Source organism: Eublepharis macularius, chromosome 1 (genome assembly GCF_028583425.1).
Source record: "Eublepharis macularius isolate TG4126 chromosome 1, MPM_Emac_v1.0, whole genome shotgun sequence".
NCBI lineage: Eukaryota > Metazoa > Chordata > Lepidosauria > Squamata > Eublepharidae > Eublepharis > Eublepharis macularius.
Genome location: NC_072790.1, coordinates 250,407,411 through 250,426,643, shown reverse-complemented (window position 1 = coordinate 250,426,643; position 19,233 = coordinate 250,407,411). Strand labels below are relative to the sequence as shown.

General features: G+C 49.2%; 1 protein-coding gene across 1 annotated transcript in view; it reads right to left on the bottom strand.

Moving 5' to 3' along the window:
• RORC (RAR related orphan receptor C) overlaps positions 1-18,905 on the bottom strand; it is a 100,482-nt gene extending 81,577 nt beyond the window's left edge. Inside the window, exon 1 of the mRNA XM_054997665.1 lies at positions 18,764-18,905. Coding sequence (XP_054853640.1) covers positions 18,764-18,830 — 67 coding nt within the window. The 5' untranslated portion in view covers positions 18,831-18,905. The remainder of the gene's footprint in view (positions 1-18,763) is intronic.
• Positions 18,906-19,233: the final 328 nt, after the last annotated feature.

Here is a 19,233-nt window from a genome sequence, read left to right as displayed (position 1 = left end):
ACTCGAAACAATTGGGTTAAACTACAGGAGGGAAGGTACCGGGCGGACTTTAAGAAAAACTTCTTCACATTAAGAGTAACCCAGCAGTGTAATCAACTGCCTGGGGATGTAGTGGGTTCCCTCTCATTGGCCATCTTCAAGGAGCGGCTGGAAGAATACTGGTCAGGGACGCTTTAGGCTGTTCTTGCACTGGGCAGGGGGTTGGACTAGATGGTCTGTAAGGCCCCTTCCAACCTTATGATTCTATGAATTATGATGATATCCGTGTACATAATTGGATGGACCCTTGCAGGGGTGCAGTACAGACAGAGACACACTGTGCATACTTATATACGGAACCCCCCCCCCCCCCACATCCAGTAGGCTTGGCCCACCATGCTTGTCCAGAGCTTTCTCTCCCCACCGAATAGATGAAACTGGAAACCCTTTTTTTACCTGTCGGGGGTACTAGGAAAATTCACACAGGTGTATTAAATGGCCTTTAGCCCTGCTTCATAAATAGAACCTCCAAGCACAACACCAGCCTACCTCCAAGTACCCAATGTGGAGGACGAAGAAGCACGGTACCGTCATACTCCACTGGCCACTCGCCATCGGGCACAGGATTCTGGGTTGCAGGGCATTTTGTTTGGACGCCAACTTTTCCATAAATTTATTATGTTTGTACCTGAGTTTTCCTTCAAGAAACTTACAGATAAGACAACCCTTCTTCTGAAGAGCGGGGCTTCAGCTAAGGGGGGTATGGTTAAGCATTGGGCGGGGGGGCTTCTGTGACCAAGAGACACACACAGAAAACTACTCTGGGACTTCAGAAGAGCAGTGTGAGCTTCAAAAACTGGCTGCAACCAGATTGGACACAGAGGCTGCTTCCACGCACGTTGGACAATCCACTTTCAATACTCTTTAGTGAACATTTGGAACTGCTTTTCCATGTGTGGAACAAAAAATCCACCTTCAAAGGATTGCTAAAGTGCATTGAAAGTGCATTACTCAACGTGTGTGGAAATGGCCAAATTGTTCTTGCGTTGCTCCCCACTCACTCGCCTCCTCTGCAGCAAGCTTCTTGGGACAGAGACCGGCCTGCTTGTAGCTGGTACCTGGACAGCGCTGTATAAAATTAAAAAAATATCCCACTGCGGCAGCAATCAGGAACCAAGACAGCTTAGCCCTCATTGACCACCCCTCACCCACAAAACCACGTCAAGAGACATCTCAGCCTCTCACCTCAGGGAACATTTCTGGGGAGGGGGGATGTTTGCCTCTTCCCCTCCCATTGCTGACCCAAGCAAACTCCTTTCTCTGAGCTAATTTCTTTCGGTAACGCAAGAGGGGTGAAAATGTGTCTTCGAAAGTGGCAGCAAATCACCTCTTCCAACCAATAATCCCCCCTTTTATAAATAGACGTGCTTTCTCCACGTCCTCTGAAAGGCCAGATCAGGGCACAGGTCAGAAAGAGACCTGAGAGGAGGTGGCGAGGAAGAGGGCAAAGGCTCCACTGCTGAGTGGTGGGAGTGTTTTCTAGTTCCCTGGAATCACGCCACGCAATCTGAGTTTGGCCTTGGGTGTGTCACTTACCCAGAGCTGGTTTTTTTTTAGTGTGATCTTTTCAAGAGCGTGTTAAAATCCGGCATCAAAGCCATTCACGTTCTGCCCCCTAAAAATCTGGGGAAATTGGTCCTGTTTAAGAAAACGCTCAACCCCGGCATTTGGGCCCACTGCTGTCCTCGGTGGGAAGGGAGGCACTTGCTAGCACTCAGCTATCCAACACCACCACCCCGGTCGAGTGTGAGTCTGAACTGCACTTCTTCCAGAAACTCTGCAGGTGGCCCCAGTTGCAATATGATAATCGTTCAGTCCTCCCTCGCCAGATTGTTGTTGGGAGGAATGCGCAAGCCAACAGGTGCAAAAACCACTTTCAAAAGTGCTACATAAAATGCTCGTTTATGGAAACCAAATGTAAGGTCGGAAAACAAAAGCATGTATAGATAAGTATGTGCTTTATACTCTGCGTTGCGTACTCGGAGGTAGACTGGCACGGTGCTTGGAGGTTCTATTTATAAGCCAGGGCTAATAGCTGGGAGGCAGATATTTGAGGCCGAAACAGCCCTGCTTCCACATAGTTAAAGACTAAGATCTCCAAGGAGGGGACAAGATTTCTCCCCTTCCATGTCCTGTGCACCGAGCTAGCAACGCACGGCCATTGTGCCAAAAGGCTTTTCCCGCCAAGACCTCTGGAAGTGAGGAATATTCGACAGCCAACATTTCCGTGGCAGCCTTCCTAGAATTCCGCAGTGCTGAGCTGGCCGATGGAGCTCCCCAACACCCTCGCTCAGACACGGGCACACCCCGTTTTCCCTGCTCCACTCCAGGGGTGGAGGCCAAACACGCGTGCCCCACCCAAACCTTCTCTGCTCTCCCCCTGTGCTGCCAGCGGGGTCAAACAATGGCAGGCCATCCCAGAAGCAGCTGCGGAGCAGCCTAGGAGATCTGGCTGAAAGGGAACTCTGGCCAAGCAACCAGCCCTGTCTGCCACTGCTGCCGGGGCATCCACCTCCACTCAATATGTGGCACTCAGGGGTAAAGCATCAGACCCTGGAATCTCCAAATCAGCAGGTGTCGTGAGAGTCCTTTCTCTGCCAGAAACCTTGGAGAAACAAACCTGAACTGGATGGTCCCAGGGTACGACCCGGTAGATGGAAGCAGTTCTGGCTACCCAAAAAACCGGGGCACCAAATCTATGGAACTCCCTGTCTGGAGGGTGGCCGGTCCTGCCTCTCTTTCCTATGTTTTAATTACTGTTTTATGTCCTTTTTAAGTTCATATTGTAATTTTGGTTTCCATAAATCATGATGATAATACGTTTTCAGAATGTTTTTATTTTAACTATTCGCTGACTGGGGGGGCCCGCAAGAAGAAAATCTGCAAGCAGGTTTTGTACGAGGTGTCGCTTGGTGATAGAACGAGCATTGCCAACACCAGGTGGGAAAATTCCTGGAGATTTGGGGGTAGAGCTGGGGAGGGTGAGGTTTGGGAAGGGGAAGGAGCTCAAGAGGCATAGAACACCAGAGAGCCCCCCCCTCTAAACAGCCATTTTCTGATCTCTGTAGTCCGGGGAGCCTTTGTAATTCTGGGAGATCTCCAGGTTCTACCTGGACACTGGCAACCCTAGACAGAGCCCCCAATTCCAATCCTGGCATTAGTAGCAACACGCCCACTTCCTTAGGGGTGGCTTCATTCAACAGATACAAACACGTTATTTGTGAAGTCGAATCTTTCGCCTTATTTGTTAAGTCTTCAAGTTGCTAGAAGCCCGTGCCGGGGGGGGGGGGCAGGGGTTGGTTCTGGCACTTTCCAGAATAACAAGGCAACTCTCAGAAGCCCTGTCTAAAGGGGAGCGGGCTTTAATGCAAAATAAAGCACTGCCTATTTATTCGCAAGCCTGTGCCAGAGCTGGAGTTTGCTCTCTCCGCTCCGAGGTCCTGCCAGCCGGTCGCTGGAGCCACAGCCTGAAGTGCAACAGAGAAAAGGGGCTTCTTTTTGCTCACAAGCCAGTCCAGTCCAGAGACTCTGTACTGCCTGGCAGCTGCAGGAGCCAACGCTGCATGCCCCCGTGCCCACGGGCTCAGAGCCCCGAGTGCTCATTTGCGCCTTGAATGCTGTCTTAGGACTCTTGCCCCGACTCAAGGGGGCCAGTGTTTGCACATCATTCTCTGCCATGTGCCATGCGTTGACCAGTGGGCAATTTCACTCCTTGCCCCCATTATTCCCCCCTGCCCCCCAAGGGGGTCTGAAAGAAACCCTTGTCCCATTTCACATGAATGCTGGAAGCTGCCATCTATTGTCAGAGCTTGGGTTTATCAGAGTCAGAGCCAAGCTACAAGTAACGCCTGACACAGGTTGGACACTCGTCAGCTTCCCTCAAGTTTTGATGGGAAATTGAGGCATCCTGGTCTTGCAGCTGTAATGGAGAGCCAAGCTGTAAAACCAGGACGCCTACATTTCCCATCAAAACTTGAGGGAAGCTGACGAGTGTCCAACCTGTGTAAGGCATCACTTGTAGCTTGGCTCTCAGTCTTGTCCACTCTGTCCGGAAGCGGCTCTCCAGGGCCTCAGGCGGAGGTCTTTTACATCGCCTGCTACCTGAGCCTTCTAACTGGAGGTGCCGGGAATTGAACTGGCAACATTCTGTGCGTCAAGCAGCTGCTCTGCACCATTGAGTGAGGGGTCCACCACACTGGCACAGATTCCCTCCTTTGGATTCAACGCGATGAAGTTAACAAGGCTTCCCCCCAGACAAAAGAGTTTTCCCAGAGAAGGGGAGACTGAAAGAGATCCATGCTGGTAAACAGGGACAAGGGGCCACCACTTTAACCATGGAAACCAACTTTTCTTGGTTTGTAAAGGAGATCTGGCCCAATTTGGTGACCAAACTGAGAGACAATCCTTTTTCCAAACAGAATGAGAACCGGTGGGATTTGGGAAACCTAGGCAAAAAAAAGCAAAGTTCAGAACAGTGGGTTGGATTTTCCAAAAAGGTTAGCTTGTCTGTTATTATTTCAGGTGGGTAGCCGTGTTGGTCTGTAAGCAGAAGAGCAAGAACAACAAACCAAATGGGGGGACACCCTAAGAACCCAAAAATCACACTACAAGGTGTGTATCACATACAAATGCAATATAATCAATATAAATCACACTGATGGATCACAATAGTACAGCGACTTGAGACATTGTGCTCTGGAAAGACGCTTGTAAATTCAAGAACAGTGGGAAACTTACCTTTTGATTTTGAGCCACTTCAGCCATTGTGCTTTGGATGTTCAACGTTGATACCTATATGGACAGACTCCTCATGTGGATATTCCCATTGATAAGTGGATGGACTGTATTGTTTATTTTTGATTGATTGAATTATTGATTCACTGTATAATAATTTATTTAATTGTGTAATTTATTATTGTGATTTATCAGTGTGATTTATATTGATTATATTGCATTTGTATGTGATACACACCTTGTAGTGTGATTTTTGAGTTCTTAGGGTGCCCCCCCATTTGGTTTGTTGTTCGTTGAACCCCCCGCTCCTAGGTTGGTAGAAGAGCAAGAGCCAGGTCCAGTCGGACCTTAGAGACCAACTAGGTTTCCAGGGTGTGAGCTTTCGAGGGTCAAAGCTCGAATAACGCTACTGGACTGGAATCCCATCACATTTAAAAGCGATTCAAGCAGATGCTATATCAGTGGGAAATAGTCCTTTGAAATGCCGTGTGCAGCCCCGGCTAACTCAAAAAGATCAAGATGGGTAGCTGTGTTAGTCTGTCTGCAGCTGTAGAAAACAGCAAGAGTCCAGCAGCACCTATAAGACTAACAAAATTTGGGTTAGGGTGTGAGCTTTCATGAGCCACAGCTCACTTCTTCAGCAACCTCTCTGCCTATCCAGTATCTGAAGAAGTGAGCTGTGGCTCACGAAAGCTCATACCCTACCATAAATTTTCTCAAGTCTTATAGGTGCTACTGGACTCTTGCTATTTTCTACAATCTCAAAAAGGATATTGCGGAGTCGGAAAGAGTACAGAGGTGAGCAACCAAAATGATTAAAGGGGTTGGAGCTCCTTTCCCACGAAGAAAAGCTGAAGACCCTGGGACTTTTCAGTCTAGAGAAGAAAAAAAAGACCAAAGGGGGGGATATGATAGAATTATATAAACCTCTGCACGGGGTGGAGAGAATAGACAGAAAGAGCTTTTTCTCCCTCTCCCGTAATACTAGAATTTGGTGGCACCCATCATCATCATCATCATCATCATCATCATCATCATACGACTAATTAAATTGTGGGATTCACTGCCAGTGGAGGTATTTGGTGGAGACCGGCACAGATAGCTTTGAATGGGGGCAAGACATATTCATGGAGGATACGTCCATCGTTGGCTACTAGCCATGGCAAATATGGAAGCCGCAAAACCCTGAATTCCACTATTGCCCAACAGGGCTCAAGGGCTTAAATCTCAGGGCACCGTTTCAGGAAGGGAGAGGCAAAGATTTTCACAGGGAGAGCAAACTGAACAGCAAGCTTCAAGGGATATAAATCTCCCCAAAGCATTTTAAGAGTGCTCCAGGTAGTTTTTTAAAAATATGTTGTAATAGCCAGAAATATCTATGACCCTGGCCAAACCTCCCTCAGGGTCAGAAACGCCAAGATTGCCCTCTCGTAAGAACATTAGTAGACCACCACACTGGATCAGCCCAGCGGTTCATGCAGCCCAATGTGCGCTTTCCTCCTCCTTGCTATTGCACATCTTGGTGAATGTGCAATAGACCGGCTGTTTGGCCCAAGATCTAGCACCTGACCAAAGAGCTATCTGACTCATGACTGAGTGCTCTGCCAAGGTTCAGCCTGCCAACTCCCTCCCTCCTGCATGACTGGCCAGCGCGTTGCCCTAGCCATCTTTTCCACCGCCCTGCGATCCCTGCCCAGAAACGTGGTCCCACATTCCAAGCACTGATCCGCCACTCCGAAAAGGCCACTTTGCACGCCTGAGTCTTAAAACAGAGAACGCAGAGGAATGGTGGATCTTACACGGCATCCAGAACTCCTCAGGAATAAAACTGTGAGCAGAACCACAAGTGACAAAAGGCACAGATTGGACACTTGTCTGCTTCCCTCAAGTTTTGGCGGGAAATGTAGGCAGCTTGGCGGAATGTTGGACAAGTGACAGTTGAAAAGTCCATTGGACAGCAGTCGGAGAGCCAAGCTGCAAGACCAGGACGCATACATTTCCCATCAAAACTTGAGGGAAGCTGACAAGTGTCCAATCTGTGCCTTTTGTCACTTGTGGTTCTGCTCTGTAACAGATGCGAGATCCAGAAAAGTTAGCCGTGTTAGTCTGTAGCTGCAAAATAATCAAGAGTCCAGTACCACCTTTAAGACTAACCAACTTGATCGTAGCGTAAGCATTTGAGAACCACCGCTCTCTTCTGACAAAGAGAGTTGTGATTCTCGAAAGCTTATGCGACAATAAAATTGGTTAGTCTTAAAGGTGCTCCTGGACTCTTCACAGATGAGAGAGACATTCACAGCCCCCTTTTGGGATATGTTTCGGGAGCAAAAGTGCAATTCTCCTTCTTCTGATAAAGTACAAGTGGATCTGTGTCAAAGTGCACTCAGGCCAAAATGTCTGAATTTCTAAAAACGAGATACAATCGCTCTGCTTTGCAATGTTCCCCGGAGTCCGCTTCGATCAGCGGATAAATGTTTACTGGTGGTCCCCAGCCCTAAGGAAGCCCGCCTCACTTCAACCAGGGCCAGGGCCTTTTCAGTCCTGGCCCCAGCCTGGTAGAATGCCCTGTCAATGGAGACCCGGGCCCAGCGGGACATTATTGTTCCGCCAGGCCAGTAAGACAGAGCTGTTCCGCCAGGCATTCAGTGGTTGAAGGGGGCGGTGCCATGTCGGCCTCCCACCTTTGGGGTGGGGGGTTCTCCCCACAATTGCACTTTAATGCACTTGGTTAATTTATTTTATTATTGCTTATTGTATGTTGATTTTAGAATTGTTTTCTTGTTATTATTGATTTTAACTGTTGTTCACCACCCAGAGCCCCCGAGGATGGGCGGTTTATAAATCGAAATAATAAATAAAATAAATAAACAAGTCCAGTGAGGGTTTTGGGGAGAGCTGTGGCTCAACGGCACAGCACCTGCTTGGCATGCAAAAGGTCGCAGGTTTGACTCCTGGCCTCTCCGGTTTAAAAGAAGCAGGCAGCAGGTGATGCGGAAGACCTCGGCCTGAAACCCTGGAGACCCGCTGCCGGTCTGAGTAGGAAATACTGACCTTGATGGACCAAGGAACTGATTTAGTAGGGGGCAACTTTTTGTGTTCAGTGCGTTCATGGAATGGTCACAATACAGACTATTGGCTCCCCCATCCCATGGCTGCTTATTGGCCTATTGCCAAGAAAAGTCGTCAAATTTGGCATCTTTGCTCAGCTCTCTCTGACTATCTAGTGCACTTTTATTCCAGCCTTCCTCCAAGGAGCTGAGGGAGGCATGCAAGATTCACCCTTCCTCCTCCTCTTTACCACCTCCTGAGGAAGACGAAGCTGAAAATGGCTGGCACAGGGTCCTCCAGTGAGCTTCACAACAAAGCGGGGATTCGAACACAGGTCTCCCAGATTTTAGTCTGACGCTCTTAACTCCTTGCTGGTTCTTGCACCATCTCTGAATTAGCAAAGTCACTGGGGTATAGGTTGGGCAATTTTCTAGGCTCGGGTGAAGGAGAGGAGAAAACAGAGAGGTAGATGGGTAAGTGAAGACATCCTCCCAAGAAGGGTTGTCGCACGATTATGTAAACGGCAAGCTTTTCAGGGTAGAACGAACATGTGGTGGGGAGAATAGGATCAAGAAACCACGGGGAAATACAGTGTCACGTACTGATGGAATGGGGTGTGTTGAGACAGATGCTTGACTGGACCCAAACTCAAAAACAGCAGAAAGACACAAGGAGGGTGGGTACTAACTAAAAATAATACACTTTCTCCCCTTTCCTTGGACCGGTAGTGCTGTAGGGCCAAGTAGAACTGTGGAAGTTCAAATCCAGACCCAAGATGGAACTGAGAAGGTTATGATGGATCACGGGCGGAACAAGGTACTTGAAGAATCATCAGAGGTGGAACCAGGGAACTTGAAGGGCCGCCTCCTCTGAAAAGCACCTGATCAAATCTCTGGGTATCCTCCTCTTCAAAGATTGTGTGGGAGGCAATCAGCGAGACGTGGCCTTTTCAGTGATGGCACCCCCATTTCTGGAACAAGCTTCCCAGAAAAATAGCGGAGGGGTTTACGCATTGAAACGGGTTTTCTTCGCCCTGTTATTTACACCCCACCTTACCCCACCTTTCCCACACCTCTAGGCAGCTTACCCATTCAACTTTTTTAAAAAATTCAAAATACAATAAAGCCCCCTCTCCTCTAAAATAATGCCTGGAGCCTGCACTCCTTTAAAGGCCCAAGCAAAATAGAGCTGCTTCCGTATGCCGTCATAATCAGGACTTTTTTAGAAAAAGAAACAGTGGCGTATAATCGCTCTAAAACAGACAGGATTGCCATTCGTTCAGAACTTGGTTTGTCTGACTGGGTCAGAAGAGCAATCTACTGGCCGGCGTGGCTCAGCCCTACCAAATCCATATCTGAGCTGCTTCTTTGGAAAGGATGGGTGGTGGGGAGACTGGAGGGGGAATTAAAGTTTTGAAAGCAACTCAGAGAAGAGAATGAACGTTCATTACTCTCTGACTTTGTTCGGGGCTGGCTGAATGTATCACACCAATTAAGGAGGGTGCGAAAACCTGGAGAAGAGAAAAAGGAAGTCAGCTAGGCAGCCGCGGTTGAAAGTCATTGGAGGAGAGCAATTCTCGCCCAGTGAGGGGGATAACATCTATGGATTTTTTTCAATCTCTTGTATAACAGTGGTGGGGGCGGTAAAAAGTGGTCAGATGGAGACAAAAGCCAGCAGGCATGGAATTCGTTCTAATTCCTGCTCATCCCTCGAGTCGCCCGCTTGCCGTGGGCCAGCCGAGTTTTCTTGGCCTCAGTTTCCCTACCTGTAAAATGGGCATCATGGCTCCTCTGCGCTGAGCAGAGCTTTGGAAACTGAAAAATGATTATGAAGCATGAGAGCCTTAAGTCACTCAAATGGGGGGATCCCTCGCAAAGTCCCATAAATAAAAATAAAATAATAAAATAATAACTCCTTTGCAGAATCACACCACCTCCGCTTCTGCAACATGCTTTGTTCAAGGTTGTTTTCTACCTGCTGCACCCGTCCGCTCAGCCATAAACTGCCCTGCAGTGGCTCACAGAGAAGATATTCGTCCCTTGCGTGCCAGAGAAAGTAATAACGTATCGTGGCAGGCTGTGCAATGGATGGCGTAAACTGCACATACAGGAATGCATGCGCCAGAGAGACGATGTGCGTTCATCCCCCTGCCTCAGAGATTTAAGTTACAGAGAACTGAAGAAGGGACTTGAGACCTAAAAAAATTACAGCTTCCCATAACTCTCACAAAGCTTTTAGAAGTTATCTTCAGTTCCTCCCTGTCAAGACACTGCGATATGACCCGGGCCAAGGACCAGTGAATAATGACCCTCCGTCTATAACAGAGACCAGAATATTTCTCTAAACTAAGAGTAGAAGATCAGTCCTAAGTGCTAAGAGTCCCATGTTTTAGGGTGGCCCTACAATTTTTCATTTTTTAAAAAAGAGCAGTGGATTCAGAAGAGCGTCTCTGCTGGTGTCACATTTGGAGGAAAACGTCAAAGAGCGGGGTGTTTTCTCTTGGCACGTCTACCATATGCAGAAATAGTTGCATTTTTCAAGTTTCAGCTACAAAGCAGCCGGTTTCATAACAGTCTTCCCACGAAATCTTTAAGCACTCACCTGATGTACGGCGACAAGGTGAGAAAGTGGGATGGGCACACCAGGGATTGAAACAAAATTGTCACTTTTTAACTCTGCCTTCCCTCCGAGGGAGCAGCACAAACGATTCTGCTCTCCCATCTACACAACAAACCCAGGAGGGTGAGAAACACAAGATCACACAGGGTGGGGCTTTGACCCCGGGTCTCTCTGAGCCTAATCGCAACAAACTGGCTGTCCACTAGAACAGCCGTCTATACAAGTTCCAGGAATTCTCGCAATATCATCCTGACCTCTTCTGACAACTCGACATTCACTTCGTGTACTGGTTAGTCAATCAATGACAAGCATTTGATCTAATCAAAGCCAGGTATCTTACAAAATTCTTTTACCACAAGCACTTCTAAAAACTCTAGGTTGCTAGACCCACTGTAGAAGAGGCATTCCTTCTTCTCTGCGAGAAAGGAGGGAATGCCTCTTTTTCGACACGTGCTTGTCCATCATTTCTGAAAGTAGTTGCATTTAAAAAACAACAACCCACCCTCTTTTTTCAGAGGCACTCTTTAATTTAAACCAAAGAACCCGGCAAAACCACAAGAAGCAGGCAGCAAAGGAAAAGAGGCATCTCTACGTTCTCCCACACCCTGGAAGGAATGCCTCTTCTGAAAGAAGATTTCCTGCAGTTCTCATACCCCAGAAACTCTTGTTGGTTTTCAAGTACTCAAAGCCTGATTGTTAAGTTGGCTAACAATTGTCCAATTCATGGATTTTCCAAAAAAATATGCCTACCTGTGCTGAAATAGCTCCAGCCGGTGCCTGTGGGCATCTGGGCACGGGAGAAAGCTTGTCTTATCTTTAACAGCCTTCGCCTCAATATCTCTGAGGGAGATTTTTCTCTCTCGTCACCTCCACCTTCCTCACGTGCTTCCACCTCATTGAGATACTCACCTCTGCCCACAATCCTTGGGCAGGGCTCTTTCGGCAACGGCACCCATTCTTCGCAAGCCCCTCCCACCAGGGGTTTATAGTAAAGAATTCATCTTTTAAAAAATTCAAAACCCCTTTGGGCGAGCTGTGGTTTTATTTCTGCCGGCTATAGCTGGCAAACTTTGCCGCTCGTTCTGGTACCGGATTTATCTCTGTTTTGATAGACTGTTTTCACTGCCGGAACCCGCTTAATTCTTTAATTGCATTGGGCGGTTGTCATATGATTTCTTGGATTGTGTTATGGAGGTGGTGTAAATGGAAAGAGGGTAGTTTAAATAAAAAAAAACAGCAACAGATCCATTCCACAGCTATAGAACGAACAGACTATTCTGTTTTACAGGGGGCAGTGGAACAACTTTGCTGGATGTGTGCATAGCCACAGTACGGAGCGCCGCACTCTCTGAATAAATTTGACGCTGTGTGCCCCAGTGCATGAACGCTCTGTAGAAGAATGAAATAGTAAAGAGTCCAGTAGCACCTTTAAGACTAACCAACTTTATTGTAGCACAAGCTTTCGAGAACCACAAGCTTATACTACAATAAAGTTGGTTAGTCTTAAAGGTGCTACTGGACTCTTTACTATTTTCTGACTACAGACTAACACGGCTAACTCCTCTGGATCTGTAGAAGAGTGGGCGGCTGAAATCTGCCGATGTCCCTTGGCATTTCACAGGGGCAACAAAGTCTGGCTCACGTCCTGGGAAGAACCAGGCTTGGCTTCCACCAGTGCCTACTGAGGCCCTGTGGAGCCACAACCAGCCAGAAGAGCAAGATTCGAGTCCAGCAGCACCTAAAAGACCGACACGATTTTCAAGGTATAAGCTTTCAAGAATCAAAGCTCCCTTCTGTAGATACAAGTAGGAATGAAGATCCTTGAGCCCTTTTATGACAGAAGGTGGGAGCAGTTCTGAGTGGGATATAAAGACCCAGGAATCTCCATTCCTATTGTATCTGTCAGAGGGAGCTTTGATTCTCTAAACTTTACACCCTGGAAATCTTGTTGGTCTTTTAAGGTGCTACTGGGCTTGAAAAATACCAGTTGTTCCTCATGGTTCCTCATCAGCCACAGAGAGGTCCAAGAAACCCACACACACGATAAGGGGGCAGCATGGATGCAGTAAGTGGGGGTGGAGGGATTATGGGGGCTTAAGAAAGCGCCGCATGGCACACCCAAGAATGATCAGCTGGAGCCCAGAGCGGAGCATTAACATATTAGCTCAATCCCAGTGGTTAAAAATAAAGCATTTTGCCAGTTAAGGGCAGCTCAGTTTAAGCACTGGCAGATGAGGGACGCGTGAATGTCGCAGGGGGTGGGTTAGTGGAGCGGCAGACCCCCAGAGAGGGGCACGCAGCCGGCCAGGCTCACAGAATATACGGCCCGTTTCCCATCCAAATTAAAGAACAACACTGGGATAGTTAAGATGAACAAAAGCAGATATGCCACTCGCTGAGAGGCTTAGTGAGGGCAGCAAGCTAGGCAGAGCAACACCAGGACAGCAGTTGCTGATTCGCTCTGTGGCGGCAGTCTAGGTTCAGTAATGCACATACTGAGAGAAGGGCAGGAAAAGAGCAGGAAAAAAGCATTCGATTCGGGACTCTTTTTCTACAACTGCTTTGGACAGGAGCAGTCTATCGGAGCAGTAAGAACTGGAATATTTGGGCAGCAGTACCCTAGTTGTGGAAAGAGGGGAGAACAAGTGAAATAAAATCTGGCTGGAGGGATGAAATAGGCTTCTCTAACTTACCCCACCCCCTTCCCAAGTACAATTATTTTGTAAATCGAGAGAGTCTCCAGGTAAGAGATGGGCAGAGGTTAGCCAAGGGTGGAATATTCTGCACAAACTCAGGCGAACTTTTACACTGCATGTTCTGGAAGTAACTCTAGTGGGTTATATTTTATTAGGACATCCCCTCCCCAAATTCCTTCAAAAGAATATGCAAGCTTCCAAGTTCTCCAGGAGTATTCATCCATCTAGATGTTAAAATACAAAAGGGGGAGATATTGCAGGCCCTGACCCCAGCAGGCCAAAGGAGCAACCTGATGTAAGCTCAATTCTGCACCTCTTTTTAAATTTCCAGCCTGCCTGGCTTTCTACACCAGATGCAGACAAGAGGCCTGAAGGTCAGGGTACCATGTTTGCAGTTTAAAAATTTCAGTGCATGGAACATTTGGACTCATGACAGAGGGAATCAAGCCTCTGAGCATAAACAGAGTATCTTGCCTTCCCTCGTAACTGAACGACACCCAGGAATATATGCTGTTAGATGCCCTGTGCCCGTTCCTGGGGAGTATAAATTTGATAAAATAAAATAAACTCTGGGCGGGTGGACAAGAGCTTCAAGTTTGAGGCATGACAGCTTTTCCTTTCCAAAATTCAACACTGATTAAAAAGTTTCTCAGTTTTTATTCACAGCCCCAAGGGCTAGACTCTTCACACGATGCAAGTCCCAGAGTGTGCGGCACAAAGAGGCAGCCCACAGGTGTGTGGAAAGCAGAATATTGTTCGCTCAGTCTCCACTCCTGTACCATAACAAGATGCAAAACCCGTTTAGTTCACCATCTGAAGGCACAGGCCAAGTTGTTACAAAGAGGAGATAAGAAGGTGACGGACCCAGGTCTGGGCCGACGGCTCGCAGGGCCGAATTTCTCCACACAAGCATTTTTTTTTTTTGCTCCTACGACTGCCATATTCCGGAGAAGTCTTCCAGCCCAGCCTCTGCCTCGACATAGCACTTTTCTCTGAGAACTTTGTTATTTTGGATTGAGAAGAATTCTATTTTTTAAAAAACTGGGAAAAGTTTGCCTCCATAAAATTGGAATTTTCATTTTGAATTGCGTGTATTCTAGTTTGTTATTCAGTTACATGCTCTGGGAGAAATACAGGGCAGGCCTTGGGCGGAGTGCCGAGAAATCCTGGAATCCGAATTCCAGCCCTACTGGAAGCCCCTCTTTCCTTCCCATAAGGGACCTGGTTTAACTTGAGATCACGGCCATCATTTATTTATTTATTTATTTATTTGTTTATTATTTGTTTAGATTTGTATTCCGCCCTCCCCGCACCGGCAGGCTCAGATCATGCTTATATACATTAAAATTACTGCCACAGTTTAACTTCTTTTCTGGAGGTGGATGTTCAATAGGGAGAGCTCCATTCTACCCTATTTTGGCCAGCGGGGGGCCCTCCCAGGCATCAACCAAATGCCTGGCAGAACAGCTCTGTCTTACAAGCCCAGCAGAATGATAACAAATCCCGCCGGGCTCTGGTCTCATTAGACAGAGCGTTCCACCAGGTTGGAGCCAGGACCGAAAAGGCCCTGCCTCTGGTCGATGCTAGGCGGGACTCCTTGGGGCCAGGGATCATTAGTGGCTGTTTATTACTAGATCAAAGTGTCCTCTGGGGGCACATATGGGGAGAGGCGGTCTCGAAGATTTGCCATAATTCTTTACTATGAACAGTAACCTTTGTTCCAACCCGTAGCCCTCGCTACCCAAACTGGGAATTAAAATCTGAGCTTCTGACGCACACATATCCTTTCACTATATTCCCAGTACTCATGGCAGGGTTCCCAGTTCCAGATGGCGAAATTCCTGGAGATTTAGGGGCTGGATCCCGGAGATGGTGAGGTTTGGGGAGGGAGAGACGTCAGTGGGCTATATAATGCCGTTTAGTCCACCCACCAAAGCAGCGGTTTTCTCCAGGGGACCTGATCTCGGTGGCCTAGAGATCCACTGTAATCCCGGGAGATCACCAGACACCATCTGAAGGTTCACACCAAAATAAAGGGGCTCCACAGAGTAGAGTCACCAAAAAAGAGAGAGAAATCCTCCATGCGAAATCAGTATCAAATATATAATTATTTAAATAAATATTGTTGGTTTTTAATTAATTATTTCTTTTTAAGGTGCAAAGTGCTTGTTGTGAGTATTTCCTAACTATATTAAATACCATAAAAAATCTTTTAAAAGTAAAAAGATTATTTATGAATGTACTCTTTGAGAACCTGGGACCTCATGGAGATATCTTTTGTATAGACATTTATTGAATTTATTGTATTTAATATATTTAGGAAATAGTATTATTTATTCACGACGAGCACTTTGCACCTTAAAAAGAAATAATGAATTAAAAAACAAAAAAAAATATTTAAATAACTGTTTATTTGATTTGACACTGATTTCCCACGGAGGATTTATATCTCTTGTTTGGTGACCATCTGGAAGCAGGCAACTAACTCATAGTGATCGACCAGAGATTATGCACAGAAGTAACCTACTACATGCCCAAAGATTAACCCACCAGGCCTCTTTACAACCCAACTTGCATATTTATAAAAAAAATCAAGCGTTGGCAGAAATCAGTGGCCCATGATTGGGGCGGGGGCTGGAATTTCAGAAGTTGGGACAACAGGAACTAGCAGCTGGGTGGAAAATATTTGTAAGAAAGAGACAATGGAAAAGAAGCCACCAGTCCAAACAGGACGATACGAGAAATTAAATCCATTTGCCAGAAAACACTCGGGTCAAGGGACCGGTCCTCATGGCGGAAAAAGGGGCTGGCATTCAACAGTCAACTAAACATCTGGGGAACAACATCTGAGAAAGGGAGCCAACGATGCCTGGAGACAGGAGGTATTATTTAAGAAATAGGGAATTCTACGTTTGATCTTTTTTAAAAAAGCGTCTTGGGATACGACGCCCAGGTCTGAGCTATCAAGGGAGGAAGAAGATGCTCGTGACAACAGCAGGAGCCAAACTTTTGGGAAACACACACAAAACCAGAGTAGACCCTGACATGCCCAGAGTGAAACAGCTGTGCAGGTGAGAGTCAGTATCGTATAGTGGTTAGAGCACCAGACGAAGATCTGGAAGCAGGGTTCGAATCCCCGCTCTGCCACGGAAGCTCGCTGGGTGACCTTGGGCCACCCCGCACTTGCAGCCTAACCTACCTCGCAGGGTTGTTCTGAGGATAAATGGAGGAGGGGAGGATGGTGTAAGCTGCTTTGTGTCTCCGTTGGGGCGGAAATGAACTCAATCAATCGATAAAACGCAGACCTTTCAGCAAGCGATCTGGCTGGATTCTAAAATAATTGTAAGAAGATGTTCCCGCCCGGGCTTAACCCAAGGGGCCGGAGCCTGGCTGGCACTGCAAAAAGCACCACCCATCACCCCACAGGGGCCGAAGCCTGGCTGGCATTGAAGAATGCACCTCCTTCCTGGGAGAAGGTGCTCATTAGAGAGAGCAACGAAACCCAGGCAGGCGCTCAGAAACTGGCCGGGCAGCGTTGGAAAGCACTCTCTGCCTCCCAGAGATACCATCTCTCTCCGCCGAGTGCAAAGGAGCCGGGCTTGGCGCTTTGTCGAAATTGCCGCTCTGCCGTAACCGGCATGCAAATTGCTTAATTGGGGCTTTCGGCAGCAGCAGTCAGGTTTTGTCAACAACCTCGAGGGGAGGGGGCAGAAAGGCAAAACCAGAGGGCTGGGAGGGGGGGAGAGAAAGAGAGGCGGGGAGGCTCGGCTGCCAGTGGGGTGACCCTTCCAGTTTTCCTATGAGGACGACCACAGGGTCAGAGACTTTTGGAGAGGGGCCGTGGGTCAATGGAAGAGCTTCTACTTGGCCTGCAGAAGGTCCCAGGTTCGATCCACAGCATCTCCTGTTGAAAGGGCAGGTGATGCGAAAGACCTCTGCCTGAGACCCTGGAGAGCAGCTGCCAGTCCGAGTAGACAATATTAACCTTAACGGACCAATGGGCCGATTCTGAACAAGACAGCTTCATACGCCTGGGGATCCGTCCAAACATCAAGCAGCAAGTGTCCTACCCCCCCCCCCCAGCTTAATTACTGGGAGTGCAGGATGCCCCCCCTCCCACGGATCTCAGGCCTGTTTAGCGCCCTCCACAGCAGTTTCTGCGAGTAAAAGCGGTCTCTGCCCCAAGGAGCAGGCAAAAGTGACACTCATTCTCACCGTCCACGTCCAGCCACCCAACCTGACAGATGCCAGTGGGCAGCGGAGACGGTATGCCAGGATGGACATTCTCCCCCTCCTGGCAAGGAACACGGGCGCCTTCCCAAACACCCCCTAGCAAAAGGTCTGTGCAAAAAGGTCTGGTGTGGGGGCTCGGGAAAGGAGAAGGAAGGAGGCAGGACATGTATTAGTTTTTGTTTACTTCATTTCTATGCAGCCTCTCCCCCCAATGGGATATAACTGGCTTACGTCTTTATCCTCTATCCTCACGTCAACCCTGCAAGGTAGGTTAAGCAGAGAGGGTGTGACTGGCCCAAGGTCACCCAGTGGGCTTCCATAGCAGAGTGGGGATTCGAACCTGCGTCTCCCAGATCCTAGGCCAACACTCTAACCACTACACCGCACTGCGTATCGTGGCCACAGGACCAGGCATAAACCCTGCTCTGAAATTCTAAAAAAAAGAAGCCCCCCCAGGGAACCAGGGAACAAGTGCACAACCATGTGCCGGCCACATTAACTCATTTTAAACCCACTTCTACTCACGCTCCCACCAGAAGCAAACCACAAACCGACTTGACTTTCCTTGAACTATGCCGTGTCCCTGAGTGTGTGACCAAACAAGATACCCCTGATTAACCACTGGGGTTAGGTAGATGTCCACGAATAACGCACAGTCGGGAAACTGAGGCACCAGCCCTCCTCTCTGTGTGTGTACATGGAGGGTCAAACAGAAAACAAGCCAAAAGGTTACACACACACACACACCCCAACGTAAGATTCCCCCCTTTAGGGTGACCCTTTGGCATTGCTGGGTTGTTCCATTAGAGGGCAGCATGGAACATAAGTACAAACCCACCACCACCGGGGAACGTTTGGGCAACCACAGTTTCATCTCCCCCCCCCCTCCACAATAAAACACAAACAAGTAAATTTATCCACAACCACAAACAAATCTTCATCTAATGCCAACTGCGTCCTACAATTGGCTCTCAAAGGAAATGGAAAGGGGAGACCAGTTCAGGGCGCAGGCAGTCCTCTTCTGCCGCCCGGGGCTGCGTTGGCCACGACCCCCTGCCCTCCCCGGGGCGCATGGCTGAGAAAGCCCCCCTCCCCAAAAGCCTCTCCCTCGGTGCAGGCCGGGCGCCCTCCTCCAAGCATTTACCCACCCCCGTTTACCCCCAGCTCTTGCCAGACCCCTCCTTGCAGGCAACCCCGGGCAGCGCCGCCTCCAACCCCCGGCCGAGCGCCCCTTTCCCCCCGGACTTACCTCCCTTTAACCCCGGCCCCGCGTCTCCCCGGCCCGCCCGCCCGCCCCGTCCTTCCCTCCGCTCGGCCACCCCCAACCGAGCCGCGCTGCCCCGGGGCCGGCCGGCCCTTACCTCCCTTCTGCCCCGCGCGCGCCCGCCTCCTACCTCTGGCCGCGCCGGGGCTGCCCCGCTTGGGCGCGCCGGGGCCGGCGCCGCTGGTGCAGGGCTCCATGGAGCCGCGCCGCCTGCGCGCCTGGGCGGCCGGGGAGCTGTGGCGGCGGCGGCCGGCGCTCGGGAGGGCACCCGGGGCTGGCTGGGGACGCGGCTCCGGCGGAGCAGGGGAGAGCAGTGGCTCCCCGAACCGGCGGCGCTTGCAGCGGCCCCGCGCGGCCGGCAGGGGCGCACCGCCTCGGCGCCTCCCCGCGCCCCGGGCCGGGTTCTCACGCCCGCCCTTCAGGCAGCCAGCCGGCCGGCCGGGGAGGAAAACATCACCGGTCGCGTTGCGGCCTGCCCGGCACCTCCTTGCCCCCGCCCCATTTCTCCAATTGCCGCCCAGAGTCAGGGGCGTTCAAAGCTGTGCGACAGGCGGTAATCGCACGGGTGACGCTTGCCTGCCCCGTCTGACAAGCTCTGCT